The following is a 26,985-nucleotide window of genomic DNA, read 5'->3' as shown; positions in this document are numbered from 1 at the left end:
GCATGAGTTGACACCACTATCTCCCAGTTCGGTCGAATAATGAGACCGAACTGCTGAACTATTGCCGAGCAGCTTTTGCCAATCTGAGAGTAGAGCTTGATTGGTCGGCTTTTACCGAGCTGTAGGCTGGGGCCGAACTCTTTGGTAATGCCGAACTGATACTCTTCCTTGGGGACCGAACTGCTGAACTATTGCCGAGCAGCTTTTGCCAATCTGAGAGTAGAGCTTGATTGGTCGGCTTTTACCGAGCTGTAGGCTGGGGCCGAACTCTTTGGTAATGCCGAACTGATACTCTTCCTTGGGTTTTGGGCTGATGGGCCCATTGCTATTGGGCTTTGTTTAGTACGTACCCCATCATGTAGTGAGGAATGCTTGCATAACAACTGCCAACAACATAATTTGAAATCTCAACATATTTGCCAAATTAAGTTTTTTAGGTGTGTTTTATTATAGTATACTGTAGTATTTATTTTCAATCCATACATACTTTTTCAATGGAAAGTAGTTCTTTGGGATTATAATTGTAATCCCAACTATATCTACCTATTAATACTATATCCCTTCCAATGTTATGTAGGCTCCCAAATTGATTATTTTAGTTGCAAGATTGGAAATGCATTTTGAAATGTTCATTAATTATTATAGGTGGAGGTTTTATACATGTATGTTAAGTGAATATCTTAATTTTTACTCCATCTATCTCGAGTTAATTGATTTGTATTTCTTTTAGCAATATCTCAAGTGAAATGAGTCATTTCCTATTTTTTAAAATAGCATTTTTAATCTTTCATATTTAACTTATAGGCTGATATTTTTTGTCGTCGTCAACAAAAAGTTCTGGCGCAAATCGATATTTCCAACTGTCCGATGCTTAAACTGAGTTAGTATGGTGGTAAAGTGGATTGTCGATCCCTTAAAGAATTAACGTTTCTTGTCAAAATTCTGGTGTTAGGTGGGGTTTTGATTAATTATATAAATTAAACTTAGGTCAATATGTACATTGACCTAGTGCATCATATCAATGCAATGGAAATTATTATATGTTCAGTTGTACGGACTCTAAATTACGATCTGGATCGTTAGATTTCAAGATTTGATATCAACAAATAACAAATAACGTCAACATAGAATGTCAACCGATTGACAAAATCCTGCGTCCGCCACTGTGCATAGCTTTTTTTTTTGTGGTAAAGATAGCTAATTTTATTTCTTTGAATTGATGTAGATAACCATGCGCACACACAGATAAAATTATGCAGTATGTATATGTATAATAAATTACTTAACTCACATATGTATACCAAGATTTTCTTTATTAAATGCTAGAACTTCATTCATAACTAATACTCTACTACAATAAAAAAAAACATACTACTATAACTAACATAGTACTTATGATGGAGGAATCGGAAAGTGCCCAATCACAAGCTTTGAGTCTCCGGTGGTGTCAAGGCGGCGGTGCGGCGGGCAGAAGAAGTTGCATCTTTTATTAGGGGTTGATGGAGGAATCAACACTCCCTTTGGAAGCTCTCCGATCACAAGCTTTGACTCTCCGACTACTATCATTTTCCGATTATTGTAATGTAAGCTATTCCTCCATATAGGAATGATTGCAGAACCATTGCCAACATTATAATTTCAAATCTCCACATTTTTGCCAAATTATGTTTTTTTTGAAGTGCGTGTTTTTGTCTCGCATTATATAGGATGTAAGGGCACCCGCAACGCTGTGCCGTTGCGGTTCCTATGCCGTTCCGGCGGAACGGTTCCGCGGCGGCACGCGTTGCAGCCTACGTTCCGTCGCCATTCCGTGCCGCCCCCGTTCCTATGCCGTGCCGCGTTCCGTTCCGGAGGAACGCGGAACGAAACGTTCCGCCACGCGCCTAGGTGACGTGGCGGCCTCCCATTCGACGCGTGAAGCCCACTCGCTGCGCCGCGAGTGGGCTTCGTCCCGGTGACGCAATAATTCAATTTTTTTTTTAAAAATACGAATTTAATAAAAAAAAAATTTTTGCAACGGTAATGTGACCGTTTTTTATATCCGTTTTATATATTTTTTTATTTTTTATTTATTTACTCTATAAATACTCCTATTTCATACTCATTTCAATCACAAAGACACATCTATTCCTCTCTATTTCCACCCCAATTTTCATCTCAAGTCAACTCTCGTTTCCTTCTCTCAAATTTAATCAAACTAATGGATCATTTTGAACAAATGCGTCAAATATTGCAACAATCACTTGAAGAAGATCGACGACGGGAGGCCGAAGAAGCCGCGCCGCCCCAACGACGCTCCCGTACGTACATCCATCGTAACCGGGAGGAAGCCGCTGCAAGGTTAGTACGCGACTACTTCTGCGATAACCCGGTTTGGGGAGATACGTACTTCCGTCGCCGTTTCCGCATGGGGAAACCTTTATTTCTCCACATCGCGAATACTTTGGCAGCCCGGGAAGAGTTCTTCCAGGAAGGGTACGACGCGGTCGGCCGTCCCAGCCACACGACGCTGTAGAAATGTACTGCAGCAATCCGCCAGCTTGCCACTGGAAAAACGGCCGACATGTTCGACGAATACCTCCACATCGGAGACTGCACTGGGCGAATGTGCTTGCTCAAATTCTGCAAAGGCGTCCGGGCAGTCTTCACCGACGAATTTCTCCGGAGGCCAAGCACGACCGATTGTCAGTTCCTGCTCGACCTTCACGAAACAGTGCACGGATTCCCCGGGATGCTCGGCAGCGTCGATTGCATGCACTGGCAATGGAAGAATTGCCTGGTGGCGTGGAAGGGGTCCTACACGAGCGGCCACAAAGGCCCAACCGTTATACTTGAGGCCGTTGCCGACTACCGCCTTTGGATCTGGCACGCGTACTTCGGGGTCCCCGGGTCGAACAACGACGTAAACGTGCTCCACCAGTCCGACCTCTTGACCGAAGTTTTGGATGGTAAAGCGTCGGCCATCAACTTCGTCGCCAACAATCGGCTTTATAAAATGGGGTACTATCTCGCCGATGGCATCTACCCGAAGTGGCCTACCTTCGTGAAGACGTGCAGTGGGTCTGCGAACCCAAAGCAGGCTCTTTTTGCGCAGAAGCAGGAGGCTGCTCGCAAGGATGTGGAGAGGGCGTTCGGGGTTCTCCAAGCGCGCTTCAACATCATCAAAGCCCCGGCTTGTACGTGGTTCATGGAAAACATGGTCGACATCATGTATACGTGCATAATCTTGCACAACATGATTGTCCAAGACGAAGGACCCGAGGCGGGAAATTGGTTCGACGACGAATCCCCCGGAAGCTCAACCGCAAGTAGTCCGCCTCGAAGTGGAGCGCATCCGTCTATACAAGAACGGTTATCTATTCGTGCAAGGACACGCGACTCTAGTGCCCACACCCAACTCCAACATGATCTAATTGAGCACATTTGGGCAAATTTGGCGGATGAAATTATTAAAATTGTGTGCTTTTATTTTTTTAGGATTTTAATTGTGTGCTTTTTATTTTTTTAGGATTTTAATTGTGTGCTTTTTATTTTTTTAAGTTTAAGTTGTAATTTTTTTTAATGTTGGGTGTTTTTTAATAAAGTGTGTTTGTTTTTTAATAAAGTGTGTTTATTTAAATTGAATTGGGTTGAAAATAAAAAAAAATGAAATTGAATGAATAGTAATTTAAGGAACGGTTAAGGAACGAAGGGTTGCAGGTTCCGTTCCTTAGTTAAGGAATGGAGTAAAAAAGTACAGTGGGGCCCTCAAATAGTGGTTTAAGGAACGGTATAGGAACGGTATAGGAACAGCGTTGTGGATGGCCTAATGAACGTACAATCTTTTATTTTGGAGAAAATATCACAAGAATCAATCAAGAATAAGTCAAAATGATACTCTAAAAGTAAATTTATTTTGTTTTTAAGATCCCAATTAGCGATATATATGTACCTATTTAATGTTAGAAATCACAAGAATCATTCAAGAACAAGTAAAATGATACTCTGGAATTAGATTTATCTTGTTATCTTAGATGCAATATTTACCATGTAAGGTTATATGGAACAAAATATGAACGAAAAAGTATTCCCTTCGTCCCAACTGCGTTCGTATAAAAATTAAATTCCCTAGTCCTGACATACCAATGAGCAATATGACTTTAATATTTTAACTAGTGGATTTATAAAAGAGTTATACAATAGAAGCTGCCACAGCAGACGAAGAGAGCTCGTCTCACTGGCTCGGTGCGAGGGAAGGGAACGACGGGATGGACTGAAGTATCAACTTCCGGCTGCTCCTCAGACCGGGCAGTGTCTGAGGTGGAGAAACTCTTTTCTTGTTAGGCGAGGATGTCTTGATCGGAGACCCTCCTCCAACGAGAAAATGTGGCATCTCGTCTTCCTCTTCACAACGCGGTCTCATATTAGTTGGCGGTGGAAATGCATACGAGCCGATGGGAGGAAAAGGGGCCCGAGGTGGCCTCTTCTTTGAGAACGACCGGTGTGACTGTTGACTGCAAGATCAAAAAACTGAATGTTTATCATTCAATTCGACCACAACTCAAGGAAATCTGTGAAGCCTGCATACCTATCAAGATCATCGTGGATTCGAGCATTGTAGAGGCTTATGCTATCCGTTTCATCTTCTTCGTGCTCATGCTCCGCTGCTGATGCACACGAGCCTTGTGTATCGAAAATCAAGTTAATTAGCCAAGAAAAAAGAGCAAATGTGGAGAGGAGAGTGTGTTTATGCTCACCGTCTTTTCTCCCAAACGCGTTTTTACAACCTTCGCATCTGCAGTTTATGGAGCATCCTACGCCTCCCTTGAAGAGGCAAAAGATCCACTGTCAGCCAACGACACGAAGTAAAGAAAAGAAAAGAAAACTACATACATACTTGGTAGCATTCACAGTATTTCTTGAGGCATCCGGATTTCTTGCAGTTGCATCCTCTTTTGTGGCGCGATGAAGCAGGGGTGTTGGTGAGGTCATCCTGCACGAGACGTAGCAAACAAATTCAGTTTTAACACGTGCATACGACGAGTGTTGAAGGTTCATATCATACCCCTCCTATCTCTGATGGAGAATCAGAGGTCCTGATCACTTTGGGAGCAAATGCAAGAGGATTTCTCGATTCAATCTGCTTGCGAGTGGCAAGGACAACGTCTTCGTGGATTGGCTTGTTGAAGCAGTCTATACACGCGCACGGCTCCACACAGTAGACACCAGCAGCAAAGCACTCACAGTAGCTGCATTCCACACTACACCATTAGCTACACATATTCACCATTGCCATTTTAGGCTTTTCGAACTTACAGTTTCAAGCACTTCGACTTTTTGCAGTTGCATCGCTTACAAGATTCACCGTCTCCCCCTTGCTCTGACCTACGCCTAAACAATCAAATTCAAGCAATTTTAGATCAAAAGTGCTATTAAAACTGTATGTTCGTATGACTCACGTTCACGTACGTACCTCCTTTTCTTTGGACTACTCGGATTGATATCTTCATTCGCGACATGTCCAGATTCCCAGCTATGATCTTCCATGACAAAGCCGTCATTTTCCAATGCGTCGTTTTCTCTTTCCAACGAGTAGTTTCTTAACAAGTCTTGGCGAAAATTGGCAGATGAGCTTGGTCCGATCAATAATCTACCAGAGGCTGAAGACTCGTGATTGAAAATTTTAAAGTCCTTGGGAGTCGCTGCCAGAGCATTCAAATGCAAGCCGATCCCTGGCAAGATACGATAGCAATCATTTTCTGTATTAGTCCTAGCTGTTTGCTTGTCCGATGAAGCACTGCCACTAGTCGTTAGCAGAAGAGGCGTATCGGCTGATCCGTCCTCCACACGCTTCCTACGGCCTCCTGCCATCTCATAGACGAGACAGCGCCTTCTCATGCCACGACATATACCAGAAAGATTCTGTAAATACAGGGAAATGAAGTTACATTACATTGTGAAGAATTGGATGAAAAAACACACCAATTTGCAATTTTTACCTCATTTTCGATTTCTCCATCAGGCTGGCAAGGCATGTCTTCAGCTGCGTTTCCTCGTTCACCACAAACGTTCTGAATGGCATTTCTAATGCTCCTATAGAAAGCCGTTGCAGGATCAACGGGCTTGTTGTAAGCCTCTGCGTTCGGTGATTCAAAGGCTAATAGATTGGATGCATCATTGATCAAACTGTCCCAACTGTTTACATTGGCATTGCCTAACACATCCACGTTCGCCTCACTCATGTTTACGCTCCTCTGGCCTTCCACGAGGGCTGCACAAGTGCCCAACACATCCTCGTTCGATTTCTCAATGCTGGACTCACAATTTGCAAGCCTTGATGGCTCACCATCGTTTTTGAAATTTGGATCGAGATTTTCCCTCTGTTCGTCCAAGTTAACAGAGGCTCGCGTGCTTGGATCAGAGGAGAACTCGGGTTTTGATGGATCTGAGAGACTATGCCTGCACACAGGAACAGAACAACATAAAACATAAAGTTGAAAATGTTGCAACAAATGGAAATGTTACCTGCGAAGAAGCCTAGATTCCCTGAGGGAAGCAAGCTGCGGTGAACTGAAAACGGATGGAAGGGAAGCGAAGCTAAGCGGATTTATCGTCTGAGAGAAGTGCACCGGCTTGATTGGGGAAAGATTGTTCAGAAAGTTAAACACAGGGGAGTCCTGAACATCAATTACAGAAAAATCATTAATTCATCAGCATTGCTAAGCACATTCATAAATTATTTGAATAAAATTGAAATGATAACTACTCATTTTTCACAGGAAGCAAGGTGGATCAATTGCTAGTTCTTAATCAATTTACCAATTCAGAAGCAATACAATAGAAATTCACAAAATGTTAACATAATAAGACTTGATTAAACCTCAAATTTGGCAATGGAAGAGGCGATTCGGCTGTTCTTGCTTCTCTCGGGAGTTTCCATGATCTCTCCCTCTCCTATGGAATTCTTGCACCCCTCTTCCATCATATCCTTTAATCTATGCTTGCATTTCCTGTCTGAATCAGACAACAACACACACACACACACACACTATTCTTTTGTTTTTGTTTGCTTTGTAAGAAACAAAGGAGTCAAACGAAAGATGCTGAGATTCGAGAAAGGAGCGGGAAACAGAAAAGAAAATAAACAAGGGATTTTTCTCAAGAAAACAAAGATAAAAGAAGAAGAAAAAACACACACACACACTACACACAGTTATATATGCACAGCAAACTATGCCAAAAAAGGCTTTTGTTGGGAGGGAAAACTGAAGAGTAACGTAAATAACGCTGAAGAAATTAATTTAATGGCAAATATATATACTGTACATGTGTATTTATTATCTTCATTTTCTTAAGAATTATTCAACGTTTTCTAGAGAATTTCATTTCTAGGGGTAATATTTTTAACTGATTTCAATTTTCAGTTACGAAATTGAACGAATTGCTTTTGGTTGTATATTATTATTGTTAATTGCGAATAATTTTCATTTAAGAAAGTCATTAGTGCTCAATCATTGGATTAACTACTAGTTAAAATACTATTTCAGTCAGAATCTGTTACATGCAAAATATATTCGTTACAAACATTTTTTTCTTTTATTACAATTCTTTTTTGCAGATCTAAAATTCTTTATTTATAACTATATTTCTTACATGCAAGAATCTATTAATTAGTACGGTCCAAATATTGATAGCTTTATTGGGATAATTATAAAATGTTACTTTTGTATTCGTATTGCCAATTAATATTAGCTAACACATTTTATTATTCAGTGTAACAATTGTTGTGGTTTTATTTTAATTAGCTGAAGAGAAAATGTCTTACTAATTTCATTAAGTGGGTACTTACTAAGTTTTGATGACACGGTTATGATTTAATGTGAGTGCATTATTTATCATGATTCTACGAATTATTTTTGCAAACCCAATCTTTTCTTTCTTCTTTCTTTTTTCTTTAATGATTTAATCTTCTTTACGGCCTTTCATGACGGCCAAGGAATTATAGTAAATTACCCTAGGCTTGGTTGTTTTAATTCAAAAATAGCTATCGTGGAAAACAAATACAAAAGAAAGGAAAAGTTAGATTGAAGGAGAAGCAAAGAACAATAAAAAAAAGTAAATATACTCTACTCTTAAAGTAGCAAAATGAACTAGTACTTATATTTTACCAATAATTTTAACACACACTTAAAATTAACCCAATGCTTATTAATTTTAAGGATGTGTGGCCTCAAACAATACCAAAAGGCAAGTGGCAAGTAGAGCATGAAGAGGGAGTAAATCATAACCATTATCCGGTAATTATATAAAATAAGTAAAGGATAAAAAAGAAAGTGTCCTCATTATGTAACCACACCAAGATCACTAATAAATTAATAATTAGTGGAATTAATATCAACTGAATTATAAAACATGCCAAAAAAGTAGAAGGGAATTAAATGTTTGGCGCGCCGTGTGGAAAGTGTCCTCATTATGAAACCACACCAAGATCACTAACCATGGTCCCGCCCGCACCTAATTATCTAACTTCTGAGAAATTCTTCAATCGCCACAACATACATCTCGTGAAATTTATATTTATAGTTACATTCGCCATTATTATTATGTTGTCACATTTATGTTTCCAAAATTGGTCGACAAATGAATTTTTTCTACTCATTTTTCAGGAAATGACAGTGTCAGCAATTTTTTATGTACAATTTTTTGAGTTACCACGTTAGGCGAATTTTTTTAAGAATAGTACTCCCTCTGTCCCATTAGAAATGAAACGTTTTCCTTTTTGGTCTGTTCCATTAAAAATAAAACGTTTCTAAAAATGAAAATAATACTCTCTCTACTTTTTCTTCTCTCTTACTTTATTCTCTCTTCATTAACTCACAAAACAACACTACATAAAATCTCGTACCGAAAAGCAAATGTTGCATATTTAATGGGACGGAGGGAATAGTATTTTTAATCTGCACTTTATTGGAAAATAATTACTTAATAATATGATTATTTTACCTTTTAAATAAAGGAACGTGCCCCAATATCAAAAGCGTATTTTGACGTATTTATATAACTAATTAACCAAGAATAGTTATCTTGTTGTAAATTTTTAGTCATAAATTCTTGATCATTTCTTTGACATATTTTTTTAATGTTTGTTATTTCATTTAAAGCATTGGTTTGGAATTCAGTTCGTAGCAGACGAGTTAGATAATAAATTGAATTTAGTACAATTGCATTTCTGACCTTCATATTAATTTCTTGCCCACTGAATGAATAAAAGTAAACAAAAGTGGTAAATACCAACTATGTTTTTCAGGTTATAATTATTTTCAATTTGAAGGATAATCCATTTTATTTGTTACAAACTTACAACTATTGCATGACCATATATTCTGATTTTCCAAATTATAAAAATAACTAAAAATCATTATAAAATCAAGTAAATACAAAAAAAGACTATTTCATATTATATTAAAGAAGTGATGCTCTCTTGATATTGGCTAAAGAAATACAAAAGGAAAAGTAAGTAAAGTCAGGGAAAAAAGGTTAATCAAAGTTGATAAATAATACCAAAGTCACAAAAGAGAAATCATATGGTGCCCATTAAAGTTGAAATATTACTATTGAATTATTTCCACTGCCAACAAACATCACTTTAATCATGATATCATTGATCTGATCTAGAACTGGAAATTGTCTTCATGGACCACGACCTTTATGTTAATTCAAGTGCAAATTACTTAGTATTAAATACATATTAGTTGACTAAATACATAAATATTCGAATTATCAATCTCAAACTCCGATAAATTTTATCCTATAATTTTTAAGTGTGTGACATGGCTAGGAAAATGAGCCTTTTGTCTAACGTGGAAGTGGAGACAATACTATATTTTTTGGGGTTTTGTATAATACTACTAATAATAAATACAATCACCCCAAAATTTTGTCGCATCCTATTCTCTAATTCTATTGTTTAGGAATATCATTTTGGGTTTGTGAAATTCCACACTATTCCTCGTTGTAATAGGATCTTGACTTCCAGAATATATTAGACGTCCGGAAAAATTATCATAGTGCAACTTAATTGGTGGAAGTTAAGATTCTGATAAAAAAAAATTGAATAACATATTTTAAATTAAATTTGATGGTATTTGTAATTAGAAGTCTGTCATTGGATATGGTATAATCTTGGATTCAAATTAAGACCATTTCATAGTTTGTCACACAAAACTCCACACTCTCGGAATTAATTTTAGGATTCAGGCCAAATTTGTAGGATAAAAATGCTTGTGCAGTTGTGGTCGACATTTTTGAAGACTCGAATTTGTTGGATCCTATATCCATTATTTGTTCTTTTATACTCCTACAACAAAAGTATAGTCGAATATTTATTGTAATAAAAATTAATTACTAGTATTATTTATAGACGAGTTTGGTTTGATATCCCATTCAACTATTGCTACTTTTTTCATTGCTTCTTACATGGGTTCATGTTATATTCTAATGAAAACTCATTCAGAGTTATGTTATTTTATCAAATATATCTAGAGCCTAAAGATAAATTGTAAAAATAAAAGTGGAAATATGAATATGGAAAATCTAAGTAGTTAGATGCATATCATCCAAAAGATTTCTATGGATTATGAGGAGTATAAATTATTTAGTCTATAGGAGTACTAATTACTCCCTCCATAATCAGGCATTAGGATTTACGAGTCATGCTCGAGTTCATCACGTGAAAAAATATAGTGGTATGTGAGACTTATTTTTATATGTGATTTGTTCTATGGAGTATAATTTATAGTGAACCGCACTGATAGAACATAAATTTAAAAAAGCCGGTGCTGAAAAGTAATTAGACAGTGCAGCGCTGACAACCCTCTTCTTTAAATTTCTGGTTCCGTCACTGTCCACTTCTACTTGTTTGGTTCTCTAAATTGGCAAGATCGAATGTTTCTTTGCAATAACATAACCAAATTTGTCTCCTTCCTCTAATACAAAACCAAATTTAATTGGAAGATAAGCATGCACACTAAATCTAATCGAATTATAGTGGATAACTATGATTGAACTAACCATATCTTGTAATCTGAAATCAAATATTAGTATACATCTTTAGAATAATTAATTAATTTTATATATTAAATTAACCCTGGATCTTGTTAGGCAAAAGTAAAGACTATATCTCTCTCTATATATGTAAAACCTAGATTAATCAGGCTAAAGACCCGATCTATCTCTCACTATCTATCTTCTTTATTTTTAGTTACAAATAAAATCTCTCTATGTTTTTATATCTCTATATCTAAAATAACAGAATAAACCTGATCTCCATAGGACTCGCACTCTATCCATCCAAAAACTCTATAAAACCTCCTTTCTCCTCTAACCCTCAATTCTTCTTCCCAAAAACTCTATCAAACTCTTCTTTGCTCTTTGCTCCTCCCATGTACGTATTCTTCACATTTATTCGCTTTTTTTACTAATACTTTTATTTGCTTCGTTTATAACATATGCCTGCATTTATTGCTATTAAGTATACGGATATGTGACATAGTTCTTGTCATCTTTTTTTTTTCATATGAATTTTAGCGATTACAAAAAATTAGGGTTTACTTATCATCTTTGTTAAGAACAATATTTTTCAAAGTCAAAATGTCCTTTTAATTCTCTCTTTTATATGAATCTTATGATTTACAAACCGTTTTACCTATTCCTATTTGGATTAGAATTTATGTTTTTGCTAGGAGAATAAAAGACATGTTTGATTTTGTATATTGATTATATATTGGTTTGGTTGTTCTAGTTAAAAATTGTTGACATGGATCCGAGCACGAGCAAGGAATTAAAGGGAAATCGAAACAGTATGATTTTTCGTGCTGACAAGATCGATCTCAAGAGCTTAGATTTGCAATTGAACAAAGTATGGTCTAAGAATTTCGAAACGCAGAAGAAAACAAGAGAGCCGTGGGAGATCGATCCTACTAAGTTAGAACTTGTCAAACTCATAGCTCAGGGAAGCTACGGCACAATTTACCGCGCCACTTATGATGGCCAGGACGTCGCAGGTACTTTCTTCAATCTTCTACGACACAACATGTAATTAAACACATCTGACATAAAAAAAATTTAACATTTTGGCATCTTTCTTGTGCAGTTAAGTTGTTGGATTGGGAGGATGGCACAAGAACAGCTGCTGAAGCAGCCGAGATTCGATCCTTATTCAGAAAGGAGGTTGCGGTTTGGCACAAGCTCAGCCATCCAAACATCACAGATGTACGTATATAACTTTTTTTTTCCAATGCTTCTTTGTGAAAGATTATTCATCATAACATATTATTCTTTATTATAGTTTGTTGGCGCGTCGATGGGGTTGCCACAGCTGAAAATTCCCGTGAAAGACTCATCGGACCGCTACACAAACGTTCCGCCATTGTCATGTTGTGTTGTGGTAGAGTATCTGTCGGGTGGCACGTTGAAGCACTATTTATTCCAAAATAGAATAAAGAAGCTACCGTTTAAAGTTGTGATCCAGCTTGCTCTGGACCTGGCTAAGGGGTTAATCTTCGACATAACATAACTTATAGTTCTATTTTGTGAGACGTTTTCCCTTTCGATGATGTTATGTTTGTTGTAGGCTGAGCTATCTTCACTCGCAAAAAATTGTACACCGTGATGTCAAAGCAGAAAACATGCTTATGGACTCGGAAAGAAAACTGAAAATCGCTGATTTTGGAGTCGCTCGTGTTGAGGCTAGTAATCCATGCGAAATGACCGGTACAACCGGAACCCTAGGCTACATGGCCCCAGAGGTATTTCTCTAATACTTAATGTTAATCAATATCCTTTATTGCAATATTTATGACAAATTGGTATCATCTATGGTATTTCTAGAAGTTATATGCAAATCAAAACCCTTTATTGCAATATTTGGAACAAATTGGTATCATCTATGGTACTATTTCTCTAAAAGTTATACTAGGTAAGATCAATATCCTTTATTGCAATATTTATAACAAATTGGTATGATCGATTTAGGTACTCGAAGGGAAGCCTTATAACCGGAAATGCGATGTTTACAGCTTTGGAGTTTGCGTATGGCAAATATATTGTTGTGATCTGCCTTATCCCGATATTAGCTTTGCCGATATGACTTCAGCTGTTGTTAACCAGGTAAACTTTTTTGCCAATTTTTATTTTTTTATTTTTTTTATGTTAAGTTACAATATAATCTACATATGATTGTTAGTCTAATGTTTAATTAATGTAATCTAACATTTGGTAGAATCTACGGCCGGACATACCCCGTTGTTGCCCCAGCTCTCTTGCTAGCATTATGAAACGGTGTTGGGATGCGAATCCGAACAAAAGGCCGGAGATGGACGAGGTTGTGAGGCTGCTCGAGTCAATCGACACCACTAGAGGCGGCGGCATGATACCGGAGGGTCAGTTGACGGGCTGTTTTTGCTTTGCCCCGAGTAGGGGTCCGTAAAATGCTCTAACTTATTTGAGTTATTTCAAAACATTTGTTGTCAAGAGATATCCAATTTTAGAGTAATTTATTTCTTGGCCTTTTTTCTTTGGACGAGGATTGCTCATTTTGTTCTTACTTTAGTGTCTTATTAGTAAATATAATGTTTCCAGACTTTCGAAGTGGGAAATTTTGTGACTCAGCTTTTCAAGTCTACCTATTGTTAATTGCAATCTAGTCATATCAAAATAGAGAAGAATTTAATTTGTCATATTTTGCGTCTGAACTTATTTTATGTTTGAAATAATAGAGGGGGTGTAGGGAACCAATATGCATGTGTGATATAAGAGCATCCACAAAATAAGATTTGCACCTTTTAGTATCTAGATTTATAAAATTATATTTTTAGTAAAAAAAATCGTAAATCTTAAATTCATTCCCGATTTTTACTATTTTATCCATTTAGCTACTTGGATTTGATATTTGTTCATGATGGGGTACGAACTAAACAACTAAACCCTAATGGCGAGCCCAATAGCAGTGACGGCCCATTAGCCCAAAACCCAAGAAAGAGTATCAGTTCGGCACGACCAAAGAGTTCAGTTCGGTTCGGCACAACCAAAGAGTTCGGTCGCAGCCTACAGCTCGGTAAAAGCCAACCAATCAAGCTCTACTCTCAGATCGGCAAAAGAACCAATCAAGCTCTACTCTCAGATCGGCAAAAGCTGATCGGCAAAGTTCAGCAGTTCGGTCTCAGTATTCGACCGAACAAGGAGATAGTGGACCCATGCAGGACCTCCACGACCTCCACTACACCCACGATCTATCTAGTGGTATGAAGCAGTTGTCAACCTGCAAGCCACGATCTTGGTTCAAATGTATAAATAGAACTTAGATCAGATAGACAAGGGTTAAGCTCTCTAGATATCGAATCTCATATAGCAAGTCAGTATTGTAAGCTGTAATCCAGATCAAGCAATACAAATTTGCCCTCCTTTCTTCCCGTGGACGTAGATTTACCTCAGTAAATCGAACCACGTAACTTTCTGTGTCGTGATCTATATTTATTACCTGCATTTATTACCATCAAAAATTCGCCAATCATCACTGGCGCCGTCTGTGGGAACCAGAGAACCAAATCTGTGATAAAAGCGAGTTTTTGATCCTCTTCCACCAAAAAAATGCATACCAGATCACATAATACCCGTGCTTCCGTCCGTGATAACCATGAGGAAGCTAGTCCAGCCCGTCGGTCTGGAAAACAGCCTCGTGAGAAATCTGTCTCCAGTCCTCACGGTGAAGGAACAAGCCACTCCAGAAGTCGTCGCACCGAGTCTTCCCAGCAGCCCGATTTGAACGAGGCTGTCAAGTTGTTTTTGGCCGAGAAGCAGGATGAATTCTTAACATTCCTGCAAACAGGCCAAAAGCCGGAGACGAAAACGGCGGATTCTCCCTCTCCATCCAGACATGAAAGTCACTACCGCAGTAGTGTCGCATCTCCCCGGAGAAAGAATCCTCACCACCGACATGTTCCTCTTCCTCCTCGTTACCGGAATCACAGGAGAACTCCATCTCCACCATACCGAAGAGATATCGGGTTCGCCATGTATGGAGCGCTGAAGACTCCATTCTCGGATGATATCACCCGAACTCCGTTACCGCAGAATTACCGAACTCCGTCAATCACTTATGACGGGTTAGTGGATCCTCATGATTTCTTGGGACGCTATCAGTATAATATGGCGAACCAAGGTCTCAATGAGGTTCACATGTGCAGTGTAAGCTGTTTCCCGAGCTGCTCATCGGGAACGCAAGGAGGTGGTTTGATAGCCTCCCTCAAGGCAGCATTAGATCTTACAGAGATCTAATGGATGCTTTTCATAGGAGATTCTTCCAGAAAGCGGAAGCCCGAATCACTTCGGCTCAGCTGCTTTCTATTCGTCAAGGTCGCGATGAAAAAATTAGCGACTTCATGACGAGGTTCCACAAGGAATGCCTACAAGTAGATGATCTCAATGATCTACTTGTCATTTCGGCATTCCAAAATGGAATACTGCCAAGAGCTCTCTACAGGAAGCTCGTTGAATGCAGTCCGCAAACAGCTCAAGAGATGTGGGACATTGCGGACCAGTTTTCTCGTGCCGATGAGGCAGACCGTCGAAAACGGTCTTTAGACAGCTCATCTAGAGGAGACAAAAAGAAGCCCGATCATAGCGATCAGATGCTTCCTCGCCGAACTCCTTTTGAAAGAATTCAAAGGGCACCGGTACAAGGCAGATTGGGACCACGTCTCGATCTTGAGAAACCGCCCGCTCAGTTCGTACCATTGAACAAGTCGAGAGCGGAAATTTTCGAACTGCATTCCGATATGTTCGAAAAGCCAAAGCGGATGACGAAATCGGCCGCGCGCCGAAGTCAGGATAATTATTGCTCCTTCCATCAAGACCACGGTCACGATACCGAGGAGTGCCGACATTTGGCTGCAGGTATTGATGTTCTTGTGAAAGCAGGGACGTTAAAAAAATACCAAAGCAAGCAGCCGAAAAAGAACAAGAAGCAGAGAGGTGCGAACTGCGCTCCTCAGGATCCGAAAAGGCAACAGGATCCCGAAGACGATGACGAGCCGCAATATGATGGAGTAATCCAGACTATTGACGCTCTCCCAGCCGGGAAGACTAAATCGTCCCTGAAGTCAGAGCGCAGAGGCTTCAATCGAGAGGAGCCAACGCATAAAAGGCTGAAGCAGGACGAAGTGATTACATTTTCAGATGCCGATCCCGTCCCGGCCATCTCTCCTCATCAAGACGCCATTGTCATTCAAGCCGGAGTGGCAAACAAACTGATCCACAGAGTGTTCGTGGATACAGGAGCGTCAGTTAGCATTCTTTTTAAAGAATGTTTCGATAAACTGGAAGTGGATCCAGCTCGGCTCAGTCCGGCTCCGCTTCCTCTGAAAAGTTTCGCCCAGGAGGACACCCGCCCTGAAGGTATTATCAGCCTTCCGATTACGGTGGGAAGAGCGCCTACAAGCTCCAGTACGATGATCGAGTTCTTTGTGGTAAAAGCTCGGTCCCCGTACAACATTATACTGGGAAGAGACTGGCTCAACACAGTTCGGGCCATTTGCTCTACTTATCACCTCACCATCAAGATCCCCACTAAAGGAGGGATAGCGGTCATCCGAGGTGATCAAAAGAGAGCAAAAGAGTGTTTGCAGATTGCGCTTAAAAGTGCCGAGCAATCAGATCGGCACCATCAAGCATAGCAATCACAGCAGCCGGAGTCAGAGGCAGGCGAAATGACCGAAGTCACACCGGAGCCGAACTCGATGGAAGTTCGGTTATATGAAGATGATCCATCCAGAACGGTGAAGATCGGTTTCGCGGGAACACCTCTACTCCGGGAAAAGACCATCCAGCTCCTCAAAGAGTACAAAGACGTCTTTGCGTGGTCGCCGTTGGACATGACCGGAGTGCCCCCCGAGGTAATTACACATCGGTTAAATATTGATCCTTCAGTCCGGCCTATAAAACAGAAGCAAAGACTCTTTGCGGCAGAAAGAAGTCAAGTCATCCATGACGAAGTCCGCCAATTACTGAAAGCGGATGTGTTATTTGAAGTGAAATATCCTTCTTGGGTGGCCAACCCTGTGATGATCAAGAAAAAAGAGGGAGGATGGCGGATGTGCATAGATTTTACCGATCTAAACAAGCACTGTCCTAAAGATTGCTATCCCCTTCCGAACATAGATAAAAAAGTAGAAGCTTTGATAGGCTTCGAAATTTTTTGTTTTCTTGATTTATACAAAGGATATCACCAAGTTTTAATGGATGAGAGTGATGCTTCAAAAACGGCTTTCATTACTGACTTCGGCATTTTTGCTTACAAAAAGATGCCATTCGGTTTAAAGAATGCCGGAGCCACATATCAAAGGATGGTTGACAAGCTATTTCGGCACCTAATCGGAAAAGAGGTTGAAGTGTATGTTGACGACATAGTCGTTAAAAGCAGAAGCACTTCGGAGTACGAAGACAATCTCAAGTCCACTCTTGACGTGCTCCGAAAAGCCAACCTCAAACTCAATCCCCAAAAATGTACCTTTTTGGTAGATTCGGGAAAGTTTCTAGGTTGTTGGGTTTCAAAGGAAGGACTCAAGGCAAATCCGCTAAAAGTTCAAGTTGTTCAGAACATGGCAACGCCGAAGTCCATACATGATGTGCAAAGGCTAACTGGATGTCTAGCCGCACTGAATAGATTCCTTTCCCAAGCAGCCGAAAAGCAAATGCCGTTCTTCAATGTGTTGAAGAAGGCACCAAAGTTTGAGTGGGGAGTCGAGCAGAAAAAGGCTTTTGACGAGCTTAAAAGTTATTTAGCCGAGCTTCCTATTCTCTCTGCTCCAACAGATGCCGAAGTGATATTCTTATACTTAGCGGCATCAGATCAAACCATTAGCGCGGTGCTTGTACGAGAAGAAGGCCTAAAGCAGCTTCCCATCTACTTTACAAGCCGAGCATTAAGAGGTCCAGAAACAAGGTATCAACCTCTGGAAAAAATTGCTCTGTCATTAGTAAATGCAGCAAGGAGACTGCGGCCATATTTCTATGCTCACAAGGTATGCGTCTTAACCGATCTTCCACTTCGGCAAGTTTTGACTAAGCCTGAAGCATCAGGCAGAATTGCCAAGTGGGCCATAGAGCTGGGAGAACACTCAATAGAATATCTACCTCGGAAAGCCATCAAGGGACAAGCCTTGGCAGATTTTCTTGCAGAGGCAAAGTTCGATCAAGCAATCCCTGTTATTGCCGAACAGAAAAATCCTGCCAATGACGAACTAACACAGCCCCAGGAATCCGAAGTAGAGCCGCCGGACTGCTGGAGTGGATTCGTAGATGGAGCTTCGAATAAGATGGGAAGTGGAGCTGGTATTCTACTTATCGCTCCCGACGGACACGAGGTAACTTATTCACTTCGGTTCTTATTCCCAACTACTAATAACGAAGCCGAATACGAAGCCCTCCTTGCCGGACTTCAATTAGCGCAAAGTCTATTTGTCAAATCTCTCAAAATCCATTGTGATTCACAAGTCATAGTGAATCACATGCTGGGTACAAGTGAAGCCCGAGATGAGAGGATGAAAAAATACTTGGACAAAGCGCAAAGCATTAGCCGAAGTTTCTCTTATTTTCGGATAATCCGCATTCCCAGAGCGGAAAACAGCCGAGCAGATACTTTAAGTAAGTTGGCCTCATATCCGAGCTCAAAGGTGGAGGAATTACTACACCAAAGCATTGATGAAGCTGAGGTACATTCAGTAACCAGCTCGCCGAACTGGATGACGCCGATCTTACAGTATCTAGATCAAGGACAACTGCCCGAGGATAAGAGAGAAGCTCGGAAAATCACATGCCGAGCACTTCGGTATGAACTTCATGAAGGAGTCCTATACAGAAAGTCCTACCTTCAACCGTTATTGCGATGTGTAGGACCAGAAGAGACGGACTACATCCTTAGAGAAGTTCATGAAGGATCTTGCGGTAGCCACATCGGAGCTAGAGCTTTAGCTAAAAAAGTTCTGAGATGGGGATATTATTGGCCAACTTTGGTACAAGAAGCAGTGCAGCTCGTCAAGACATGTACGAAGTGCCAAATCCATGCAAATATCCCAAGGATGCCGCAGACCGATCTATGTGCTATGCAAAGCCCTTGGCCTTTTATGCAATGGGGCATAGACATAGTAGGACCACTACCACAAGCTCCTCGGCAAATGAAATTCCTTATCATTGCCGTGGATTACTTCACGAAGTGGGTGGAGGCTGAACCATTAGCTACGATAACGAGCTCGAAGGCATTGGATTTTGTCTGGAAGAACATAGTTTGCCGATTTGGCATACCCCATATCCTTATTTCGGATAATGGGACTCAGTTCACCGACAAGACATTCAAGAATTGGTGCCAAGAGCTGAATATTCAACAGCGGTTCACTTCGGTCTCTCACCCACAAGCAAACGGACAAACGGAAGTAACAAACCGTATTCTGGTGAAAGGTTTAAAAGCTCGGTTAGAACAAGCCAAAGGACAATGGGTAGAAAATCTTCCTCAAGTCCTATGGTCTTACCGAACTACACCAAAAACCTCAAACGGTGAAACTCCGTACAGTCTGGTGTACGGCACTGAAGCCGTGATTCCGGTTGAGATCGGCATACCCAGTCCCCGAACTCTTAATTTCTCAGCAGAACTGAATGAGGACGGACTGAGAGCCGAACTAGATCTTGCCGAAGAAAGAAGAGAATTGGCCTGCATAAAAGCAGCCAAGTACAAGGAGCAAGTAGCCCGGTATTATAACCAAAGGGTGAAAAAGCTGCAATTTCAAGTGGGAGATCTCGTCTTGAGAAACAATGAAGTAAGCCGAGCAGAAAAGCTGGGCAAACTCGAACCCACATGGGAAGGTCCATATCGGGTGTCAGAAGTCCTCGGCAAAGGGTCTTATAAATTGACTCACATGTCAGGAGAACAAGTACCCCGAACATGGCACATTTCCAACCTCAAGAAGTTCCATTTGTAAGAGACAGTCCGGTCAGTCAGTCTTGTGTCTAGTTCGGTCCTAGGGGTATGTGCTTTCTTTGTTTTTTACTTGTTTTTCATGCTTGTCGTTTTATAAAAGTTTAAAATCTTTTTCGTCTTTTTTATTTGTCTTTATGTGCGTTGTCTCTCTATGTGCGTGTCGTCTCTTACAAATGTTACTGAGGTATCTTGTTCTTTAAAGGCTGATCCCCTTTTTAGAACATGTATTAAAGACAATTGTGAGTCCAAGCTTCTCAGGAAGATACAAGACTCCACAATTCAGCTTAAGAAACAAGCAGTTCGTCTGAAACGAACTGCAAAAAGGGAAAGTCCGATCCGAGCGATAAAACTCGCCAAATTAGGACAAAGGGAAAGTCCGATCCGAGCGATAAAACTCGCCAAATTAGGACAAAGGGAAAGTCCGATCCGAGCGATAAAACTCGCCAAATTAGGACAAAGGGAAAGTCCGATCCGAGCGATAAAACTCGCCAAATTAGGACACAAACCAAGTCCGGTCAAAGAAGATTTTACTTCATAAGACCACTTCGGTTAACAAAGGGAAAGTCCGATCCAAGCGATAAAACTCGCCAAATTAGGACACAAACCGAGTCCGGTCAAAGAAGTTTACTTCATAAGACCAAAGACGAGTCCGGTCAAAGAAGTTTACTTCATAAGACCGAGGACGAGTCCGGTCAAAGAAGTTTATTTCATAAGACCGAGGACTAAGTCCGGTCAAAGAAGTTTACTTCATAAGACCAAGGACGAGTCCGGTCAAAGAAGTTCACTTCATAAGACCAAAGACGAGTCCGGTCAAAGAAGTTTACTTCATAAGACCGAGGACGAGTCCGGTCAAAGAAGTTTACTTCATAAGACCGAGGACGAGTACAATAAATGAAATAAAAAATCGCTGAACTGTAAGTACGCAGTGATAGAAGCGAAATAAAATCGCTGAACTGTAAGTACGCAGTGATAGAAGCGAAATGAAAAAAATTTCATATATTAAGTCTTGTTCGGCATACAACTCCGCTGCCCTACGAGAAGGCGTTACGCTATTACAAAGGACTATTCTACTGTCCACGGTTGCTAAAGTTGAGCCACCTATTCAAAAAATCCTCGTGAAGCCGAGTTCGGGCGTTCCGGGCAGCTGAAGAATAAGCAGGTCGACGAGATGCTCTGATCGACCTACCGCCTCTTCCCTGAGTCCGGGAAGTTCTGGCACCTCGGCGGCGAAGAGTCTCTTCACGAAGCATTTGTTGATCTTGCTCACTCATAATCACAGCTCCTCTACGAACTTCAGTCCGTCCTTGTCTTGACGTTTCCGGTTGCTCCTGAGTCCGTTCTCGTCTTGACGTTTCCGGTTGCTCCTGAGTTCGTTGCTGATTTGGAGTAGGATTTTGAGCAAGTGGATCAGAGGTTTGAGCTGGAGTGTGAGCATCTGTTGGCGGGAAATGCCTAAGGAATCTCTCGATTGAAGGACGCCGGGAAAGAATGATGTCGTACCGAGAAGCCCAGCGCCGCAATGATTTCACAACTTGTTGGCAAGCCGAGCTCTCCAGCGCATTGTTCCTCCGGAGTACATGAAGCTCCTCCCACAGTTCATCAACTTGATTCTGAACTTCAGATATGCTCATTCCCCCGCGTCCGCAGATGAAATCCTCATATGCAGTCCTCTCAGCGACGACAATATCCAGCTCGGCCTCCAGATCCTTCCTTATGGACTCTAAGTCCTTATTGTCGGACTCCAGCTCCACTGAACGAGCCAAGAGTTCGTCATACTTCATCTGGTCCTCTGGCTTTTTTCTCAGCTTCGTTTAAAGCCGAAGAGTATAGCCGCTTCCAGTGAAGTACCTCCAGCTCCTTAGAGTTAAAGAATACAAAGCAGCTAGGTCAGTTCGGCATTTCAGCTTACCGAGCAGGCAGTAAACCACAACAGGAGTAAAAGAGATCAAGAAAAGCTATACGAAGACACGAGTGTAGAAAGAAAATTTTTTCATTCATAAGAAAAAAAATTTTTTACACAAGGAGGGCTTCAAGGCCATTTTACAAGAAGGAAGAAAGAAACTAAACTAAGAGAAGGGAGACGAAATCATACTCCGCCAGTTTCATCTCCGGCTCCCCTCCGGGTTTCAGCTTCTCCCTCCTTGTCCACCTCGGCTTCAGCCTCAGCCTCCCTACTCCCCCCAGCCTGCTCGGCGCCCCCATAGCCGATCTGCTGCACCTCCTGCTCGGCCTGCCCGTCGCCGGTCTGCCGATCCGGCTGCTCGGTCTCCTTGCCGGCCTCGTTTTCCTGCTCACCCTCTCCTTGGAAAATTGGAGCGGGTGAAACAGGTCCCAAGGAGGCAAAGATGGCCTCCATGTTCTCGTCCCGGTCAGCTCGGCAATTACGGACTCGGTCAGCAGAAAGCAGGACCGAGGAAGACGCGAGCTCGTCAAGGAGCGGCAGACTCTGGAGACGAGCTGCAATTTCTCGGCCATACAGCGGCAGGACGACTTCGGGTCCCTGCTCAGCATTATCGGTCATCAGTTTCAGCAGATCACCGACAAAGGCCGAAAATTGATTGCTCAAAAAGAGTTTCTCCGCGAAAGCACGGAGAGCCTCCCCTTGGGCAACCACGGCAGCAGCCTCCCTCTGTTTCGACTGCTCTCTCTGGATAATGAGCTCGTTTTTTGCCCGCTGTGCCTCATCCTGAGCCGAGATCCTAGCAGCCCTTGCCTTCTCAAAGTCTGCCCTAGCCTGTTCGGCCTGGTGACGAGCAGCAGTCAACTTCCTCTGCATCTCAGCATAGTCGCTGGACGCTTTAGAGAGTTCAACTGCGACGAGCTTGCTGAGCATATCGTTCCTCTGAAAATGGAAAAAGGAAAAAGTCAACCGAGGGGCCACAAAAAATACAGGAAAAAAGCAAGGCCAGAAAATCAAGAAGAGAATTCACCTCGGCGAAGTCCGTGGGCCATAAAAAGGGCTCACAGATATGTTCCGAAGGAGGCGCCAAGACCACGTCTTTCTCTGGCGCTCTTGGGGGCTTCTGAAGCTTCGCCTTCCCCTTTGCCGAAGTCGACTCCGGCTTCTTTGGATCCGAAGAGGTCTTTTGCCTCTTCGGATTCTTCTCGGCATCAGACGCCGAGCTGGTGGTTTTCGGCCTCTCCGGTTCCTTAGATTCGGAGGATTTGCGACCGAGCTTGTTTAGCAAGTTCACTGCCAAAAAGCAAGAAAACAAGGTTAGTTTTCGTCGTCAAGGCAGTAATGCATAAAAAAGAAATCCTCACCCTCAGTCTCGTCGTCCGAAGACGAGGAGTCGAACACGAAGTCGCCCTTGACGAGCTCAGACTCCAAGTACTGCTTCCTAATCATGGGAATCTTATTGAGCTCGGCCTCGAGCTCGTCCAACGGTTCTACCCGAGGATGAGGAATAACGGACTTCGGCCCTCTCCAGGAAAAGTCCGAAGCCGAAGTCCTATTATAAAAAAAGAAACGATTTTGCCATTTCGGCCATTTGGTTTTACAAAGGCTCTAAAGGGCTGTAAAGGGATCAAGTAAAACCAAGATCCCTTCCTCTTAAACTGGAAGAAATTAAGGATTGCCCTCAGAGACAGATCCTTATCTAGCCTAAGCAGTTCGGCAGCAAAGGCCGATAAGTGCCTCCAAGAATTCGGAGTCACCTGACCTAAAGGGAGTTGGAAAAAATCAAGAAGCTCTACAAAAGGTGGGGGAAGAGGGAAACGAAGCCCGCATTCTAAGCAGGCTTCGTAAACGGTGGCATAACCCTCCGGCGGCGAGTTAGCCCTATGATCGTCGTCGGGAATCACCACCTTCCCCCCGGGAAGAAGATATTTTCCGTGTAGGGATATCACAGTGTCCTTACTCAAGATGCTGTGAAAGTATTCTACGGTCTTCTCCCCGGACTCTTTCCGGCTAGAAGATCCCTTACCCCCTTTCCTACCGCTACCTGACTCAGAAGAAGAAGAAGAAGACATGATTCTTACTCTTTGAAAGTCTGAAGAAGTTCTGAAGAAATTCTTGAAGGAGCGGAAGGAAATTTTGCGCAAAAGAGAGAGAATGCAGAAGAAACAATAGCAAAAGTGTTCCAATGATGGAAAATGGTAATATTTATCAGATTCACAGAGGCATTTCAAATCCGTAGCGCCGTTTCAAATCCCCCTTTTTCTGGATTCAACGGCCGGATTTGCTATCGCATTTAATGCAGACACGCGCATGGCACGTCCCCTGACGTCAGCCTCCCCCTTACACTCATCCAAAATGCCGAAGTGATTCACTTCGCTTTTCGGGGGGGTAGTGATGGGGTACGAACTAAACAACTAAACCCTAATGGCGAGCCCAATAGCAGTGACGACCCATTAGCCCAAAACCCAAGAAAGAGTATCAGTTCGGCACGACCAAAGAGTTCAGTTCGGTTCGGCACAACCAAAGAGTTCGGTCGCAGCCTACAGCTCGGTAAAAGCCAACCAATCAAGCTCTACTCTCAGATCGGCAAAAGAACCAATCAAGCTCTACTCTCAGATCGGCAAAAGCTGATCGGCAAAGTTCAGCAGTTCGGTCTCAGTATTCGACCGAACAAGGAGATAGTGGACCCATGCAGGACCTCCACGACCTCCACTACACCCACGATCTATCTAGTGGTATGAAGCAGTTGTCAACCTGCAAGCCATGATCTTGGTTCAAATGTATAAATAGAACTTAGATCAGATAGACAAGGGTTAAGCTCTCTAGATATCGAATCTCATATAGCAAGTCAGTATTGTAAGCTGTAATCCAGATCAAGCAATACAAATTTGCCCTCCTTTCTTCCCGTGGACGTAGATTTACCTCAGTAAATCGAACCACGTAACTTTCTGTGTCGTGATCTATATTTATTACCTGCATTTATTACCATCAAAAATTCGCCAATCATCAGTTCATAAACTAAAATTTTTGTCCATGAATTTGTCCATTTAACTTAGATTTGATATTTGTCCATAAACTAAAATATTGCTGCTTGGATTCTGCTCCTTCTCGCCATTGAAAATATACAGAGGGAAACGGTGCCCACTTTTCATATTTTTCTACTATAATTGAATTTAAGAGAGAAGAAGAAGATCAAACGACGTCACTTCATTGACACCTAGCATCAATACAATTTTGGGGAAAAATCTAGGGGTAATTATATTATACATACAAAATGTTTCATTAGTATTTCAAATAAATACAAAAAGTTTTATGTTCATTTATATCATACAAAAAGTTTTATTAGTGTTCAAATTAGTACATTCCATCTAGATAACTTTAACGCCTTTAGTTTTTTAAATATGCTTCATCTTATTCATATGTAGATAAAAAAAATTAGGGTTCTACTGCGATTTATCGCTGCGAATAGAAAGAAGGTAAATTGTGTAAAAAACAAATCATTTATTGCAATTTTAAGCAACTGTTGAAGATGTTCCATTGATTTCTACTCTCTGTTCTTCCCATGATATATATTGTGCAGGAATACATTAAGAATTTAACCAAAACTACAAATCAAAATTTTGAGTTTACTCTCAAATCAAAACAATAAATCCAAAATTTGATTTGAAATACTCTCAAATCAAAACTACGAATTGAAAGTCCTCTTAAATTTTGTTCTGAAACATAATAATATTTCAAAGCCCACTTAGACAAGAATCAAAGTAAGTTTACCTTTTGGAATGATCAATTGCTGGGCAGCCCGTCAGTTGTTCACTTCTAAGAGTAAAGCTCTATTTCTTTTAGTACTCTACTAGGAGTATTTTGGATGATGGAATAGTTAAAAACTAGGAGCATCCGCAGCGGTGCTCTTCCGCAAGGACGGCGTCCGTGCCGCTGGCACGGCACACCCATGTCCATCGCTGTGCTCTTGCCAACGGCACGGCTCTGCTCGATACATCGAGCATGTCCGTGCCGCTGAGCAGGGCGACGTGGCGCGTTTCTATTGGCTGTTGCCATTTTCATTTTCTTTTTTTTTAAAAATCGAAAATAATACCTAAAATTTTTAAAAAAATCGAATTCCCAAAAATATAGCCATTTTATTATTTTTTTCAAAATTAAAAAAAAATAATCCCAAAATCATCTATAAATACACACACATTCATCATCCATTTGAGCGAAATTCAGCCACGAGTAGTGGGTTTTTTTTAATTTTATGAATTTAATTATGTAATTTTTAATTTTTAGGATTTTAATTATGTAATTTTTAATTTTTTTGTAATTTGTAATAGTATTCCGGGTATTTTTAATGCGTTTTAATATTGTGGAATGTAATTGAAGTATTTAAATTAAATAATGGAATGGTGAGACCCTTGAGCCTGTCCTTGCGGAAGAGCATGGATGTGGGTGTTGTGCTCTTGGGGAAGAGCAGGGAGTAAAAAAGTAATAAAAGTGGGTCTGGGCCCACATCCGTGCTCTTTGGCAAGAGCACGGATGGGGATGCTCTAACGGTGTTAAAGTTAATTAGATGGAATGTACTAATTTGGAATACTAATGAATTTTTTTGTATGATATATGTAAACTTAAAACTTTTTGTACTAATTTGAAACCTTGATAAAACATTTTGTACGTATGGGATTATTACCCCAAAATCAAACAATTTCAAATTTGGGGTTTTCTGAATTCTTTAAATGTTGAAAGTTCATATTATCCAATTTGATATCTGTATTTGTCATTTTTTTTGCACTATGTTAGTCCCTGGGAATTTTATATAGGTGGGGCAAAAATATATATAAAAATAATTTAATGAATTAAGAAGGGGCATAAATAAGGATATTTAAAAAAAACTAACAAAAGTAGCATAAATATTGTTTTTAGGTGGGGCATTTGCCCCTGGTCGCAACCATATAGATCCGTACCTCATTTGTGACATTTGACAAGGCTACCATATGAATTAAGAAGGGGCAGAAGATAATGTTTGTTCCTTCTTCAACGGAGTAAATAGTTCTCATGTAACCATGGTTAGTCTTTATTACTAGCATTT

General features: G+C 40.9%; 2 protein-coding genes across 2 annotated transcripts; one reads left to right on the top strand and one right to left on the bottom strand.

The window, feature by feature from the left end:
• Positions 1-4,052: 4,052 nt before the first annotated feature.
• LOC121775800 (protein tesmin/TSO1-like CXC 2) lies at positions 4,053-7,313 on the bottom strand. Its single transcript, XM_042172866.1, has 10 exons — positions 6,860-7,313; positions 6,505-6,656; positions 5,979-6,438; positions 5,453-5,901; positions 5,296-5,370; positions 5,045-5,228; positions 4,877-4,972; positions 4,737-4,803; positions 4,568-4,661; positions 4,053-4,493 (listed from the first exon to the last, which is right to left on the bottom strand). The coding sequence occupies exons 1-10, from the start codon at positions 6,962-6,964 to the stop codon at positions 4,214-4,216; spliced, it is 1,962 nt and encodes a 653-aa protein (XP_042028800.1). The 5' UTR covers positions 6,965-7,313; the 3' UTR covers positions 4,053-4,213.
• Positions 7,314-11,307: 3,994 nt separating this feature from the next.
• Positions 11,308-13,632, top strand: LOC121776302 (serine/threonine-protein kinase STY13-like). The gene is made up of 7 exons (XM_042173474.1): positions 11,308-11,422; positions 11,780-12,041; positions 12,131-12,249; positions 12,326-12,531; positions 12,611-12,785; positions 13,012-13,146; positions 13,259-13,632. Exons 2-7 carry the CDS (start codon positions 11,795-11,797, stop codon positions 13,463-13,465), a joined length of 1,089 nt encoding a protein of 362 aa, XP_042029408.1. The 5' UTR covers positions 11,308-11,422; positions 11,780-11,794; the 3' UTR covers positions 13,466-13,632.
• Positions 13,633-26,985: the final 13,353 nt, after the last annotated feature.

The sequence above is a fragment of the Salvia splendens genome, chromosome 18 (assembly GCF_004379255.2).
Source record: "Salvia splendens isolate huo1 chromosome 18, SspV2, whole genome shotgun sequence".
NCBI lineage: Eukaryota > Viridiplantae > Streptophyta > Magnoliopsida > Lamiales > Lamiaceae > Salvia > Salvia splendens.
This window is presented reverse-complemented; position numbering and strand designations above follow the sequence as displayed.

Excerpts from the sequence above, each read along its gene's own strand:
- LOC121776302 (XM_042173474.1), top strand. The coding sequence starts at position 11,795 with ATGGATCCGAGCACGAGCAAGGAATTAAAGGGAAATCGAAACAGTATG. Across the intron at positions 12,532-12,610 it reads GCTCTGGACCTGGCTAAGGG|GCTGAGCTATCTTCACTCGC; the intron begins GTTAATCTTCGA and ends TGTTTGTTGTAG. Across the intron at positions 12,786-13,011 it reads TAGGCTACATGGCCCCAGAG|GTACTCGAAGGGAAGCCTTA; the intron begins GTATTTCTCTAA and ends TGATCGATTTAG.
- LOC121775800 (XM_042172866.1), bottom strand. The coding sequence starts at position 6,964 with ATGATGGAAGAGGGGTGCAAGAATTCCATAGGAGAGGGAGAGATCATG. Across the intron at positions 5,229-5,295 it reads AAGTCGAAGTGCTTGAAACT|CTACTGTGAGTGCTTTGCTG; the intron begins GTAAGTTCGAAA and ends TGTGGAATGCAG. Across the intron at positions 4,494-4,567 it reads ATCCACGATGATCTTGATAG|TCAACAGTCACACCGGTCGT; the intron begins GTATGCAGGCTT and ends TTGATCTTGCAG.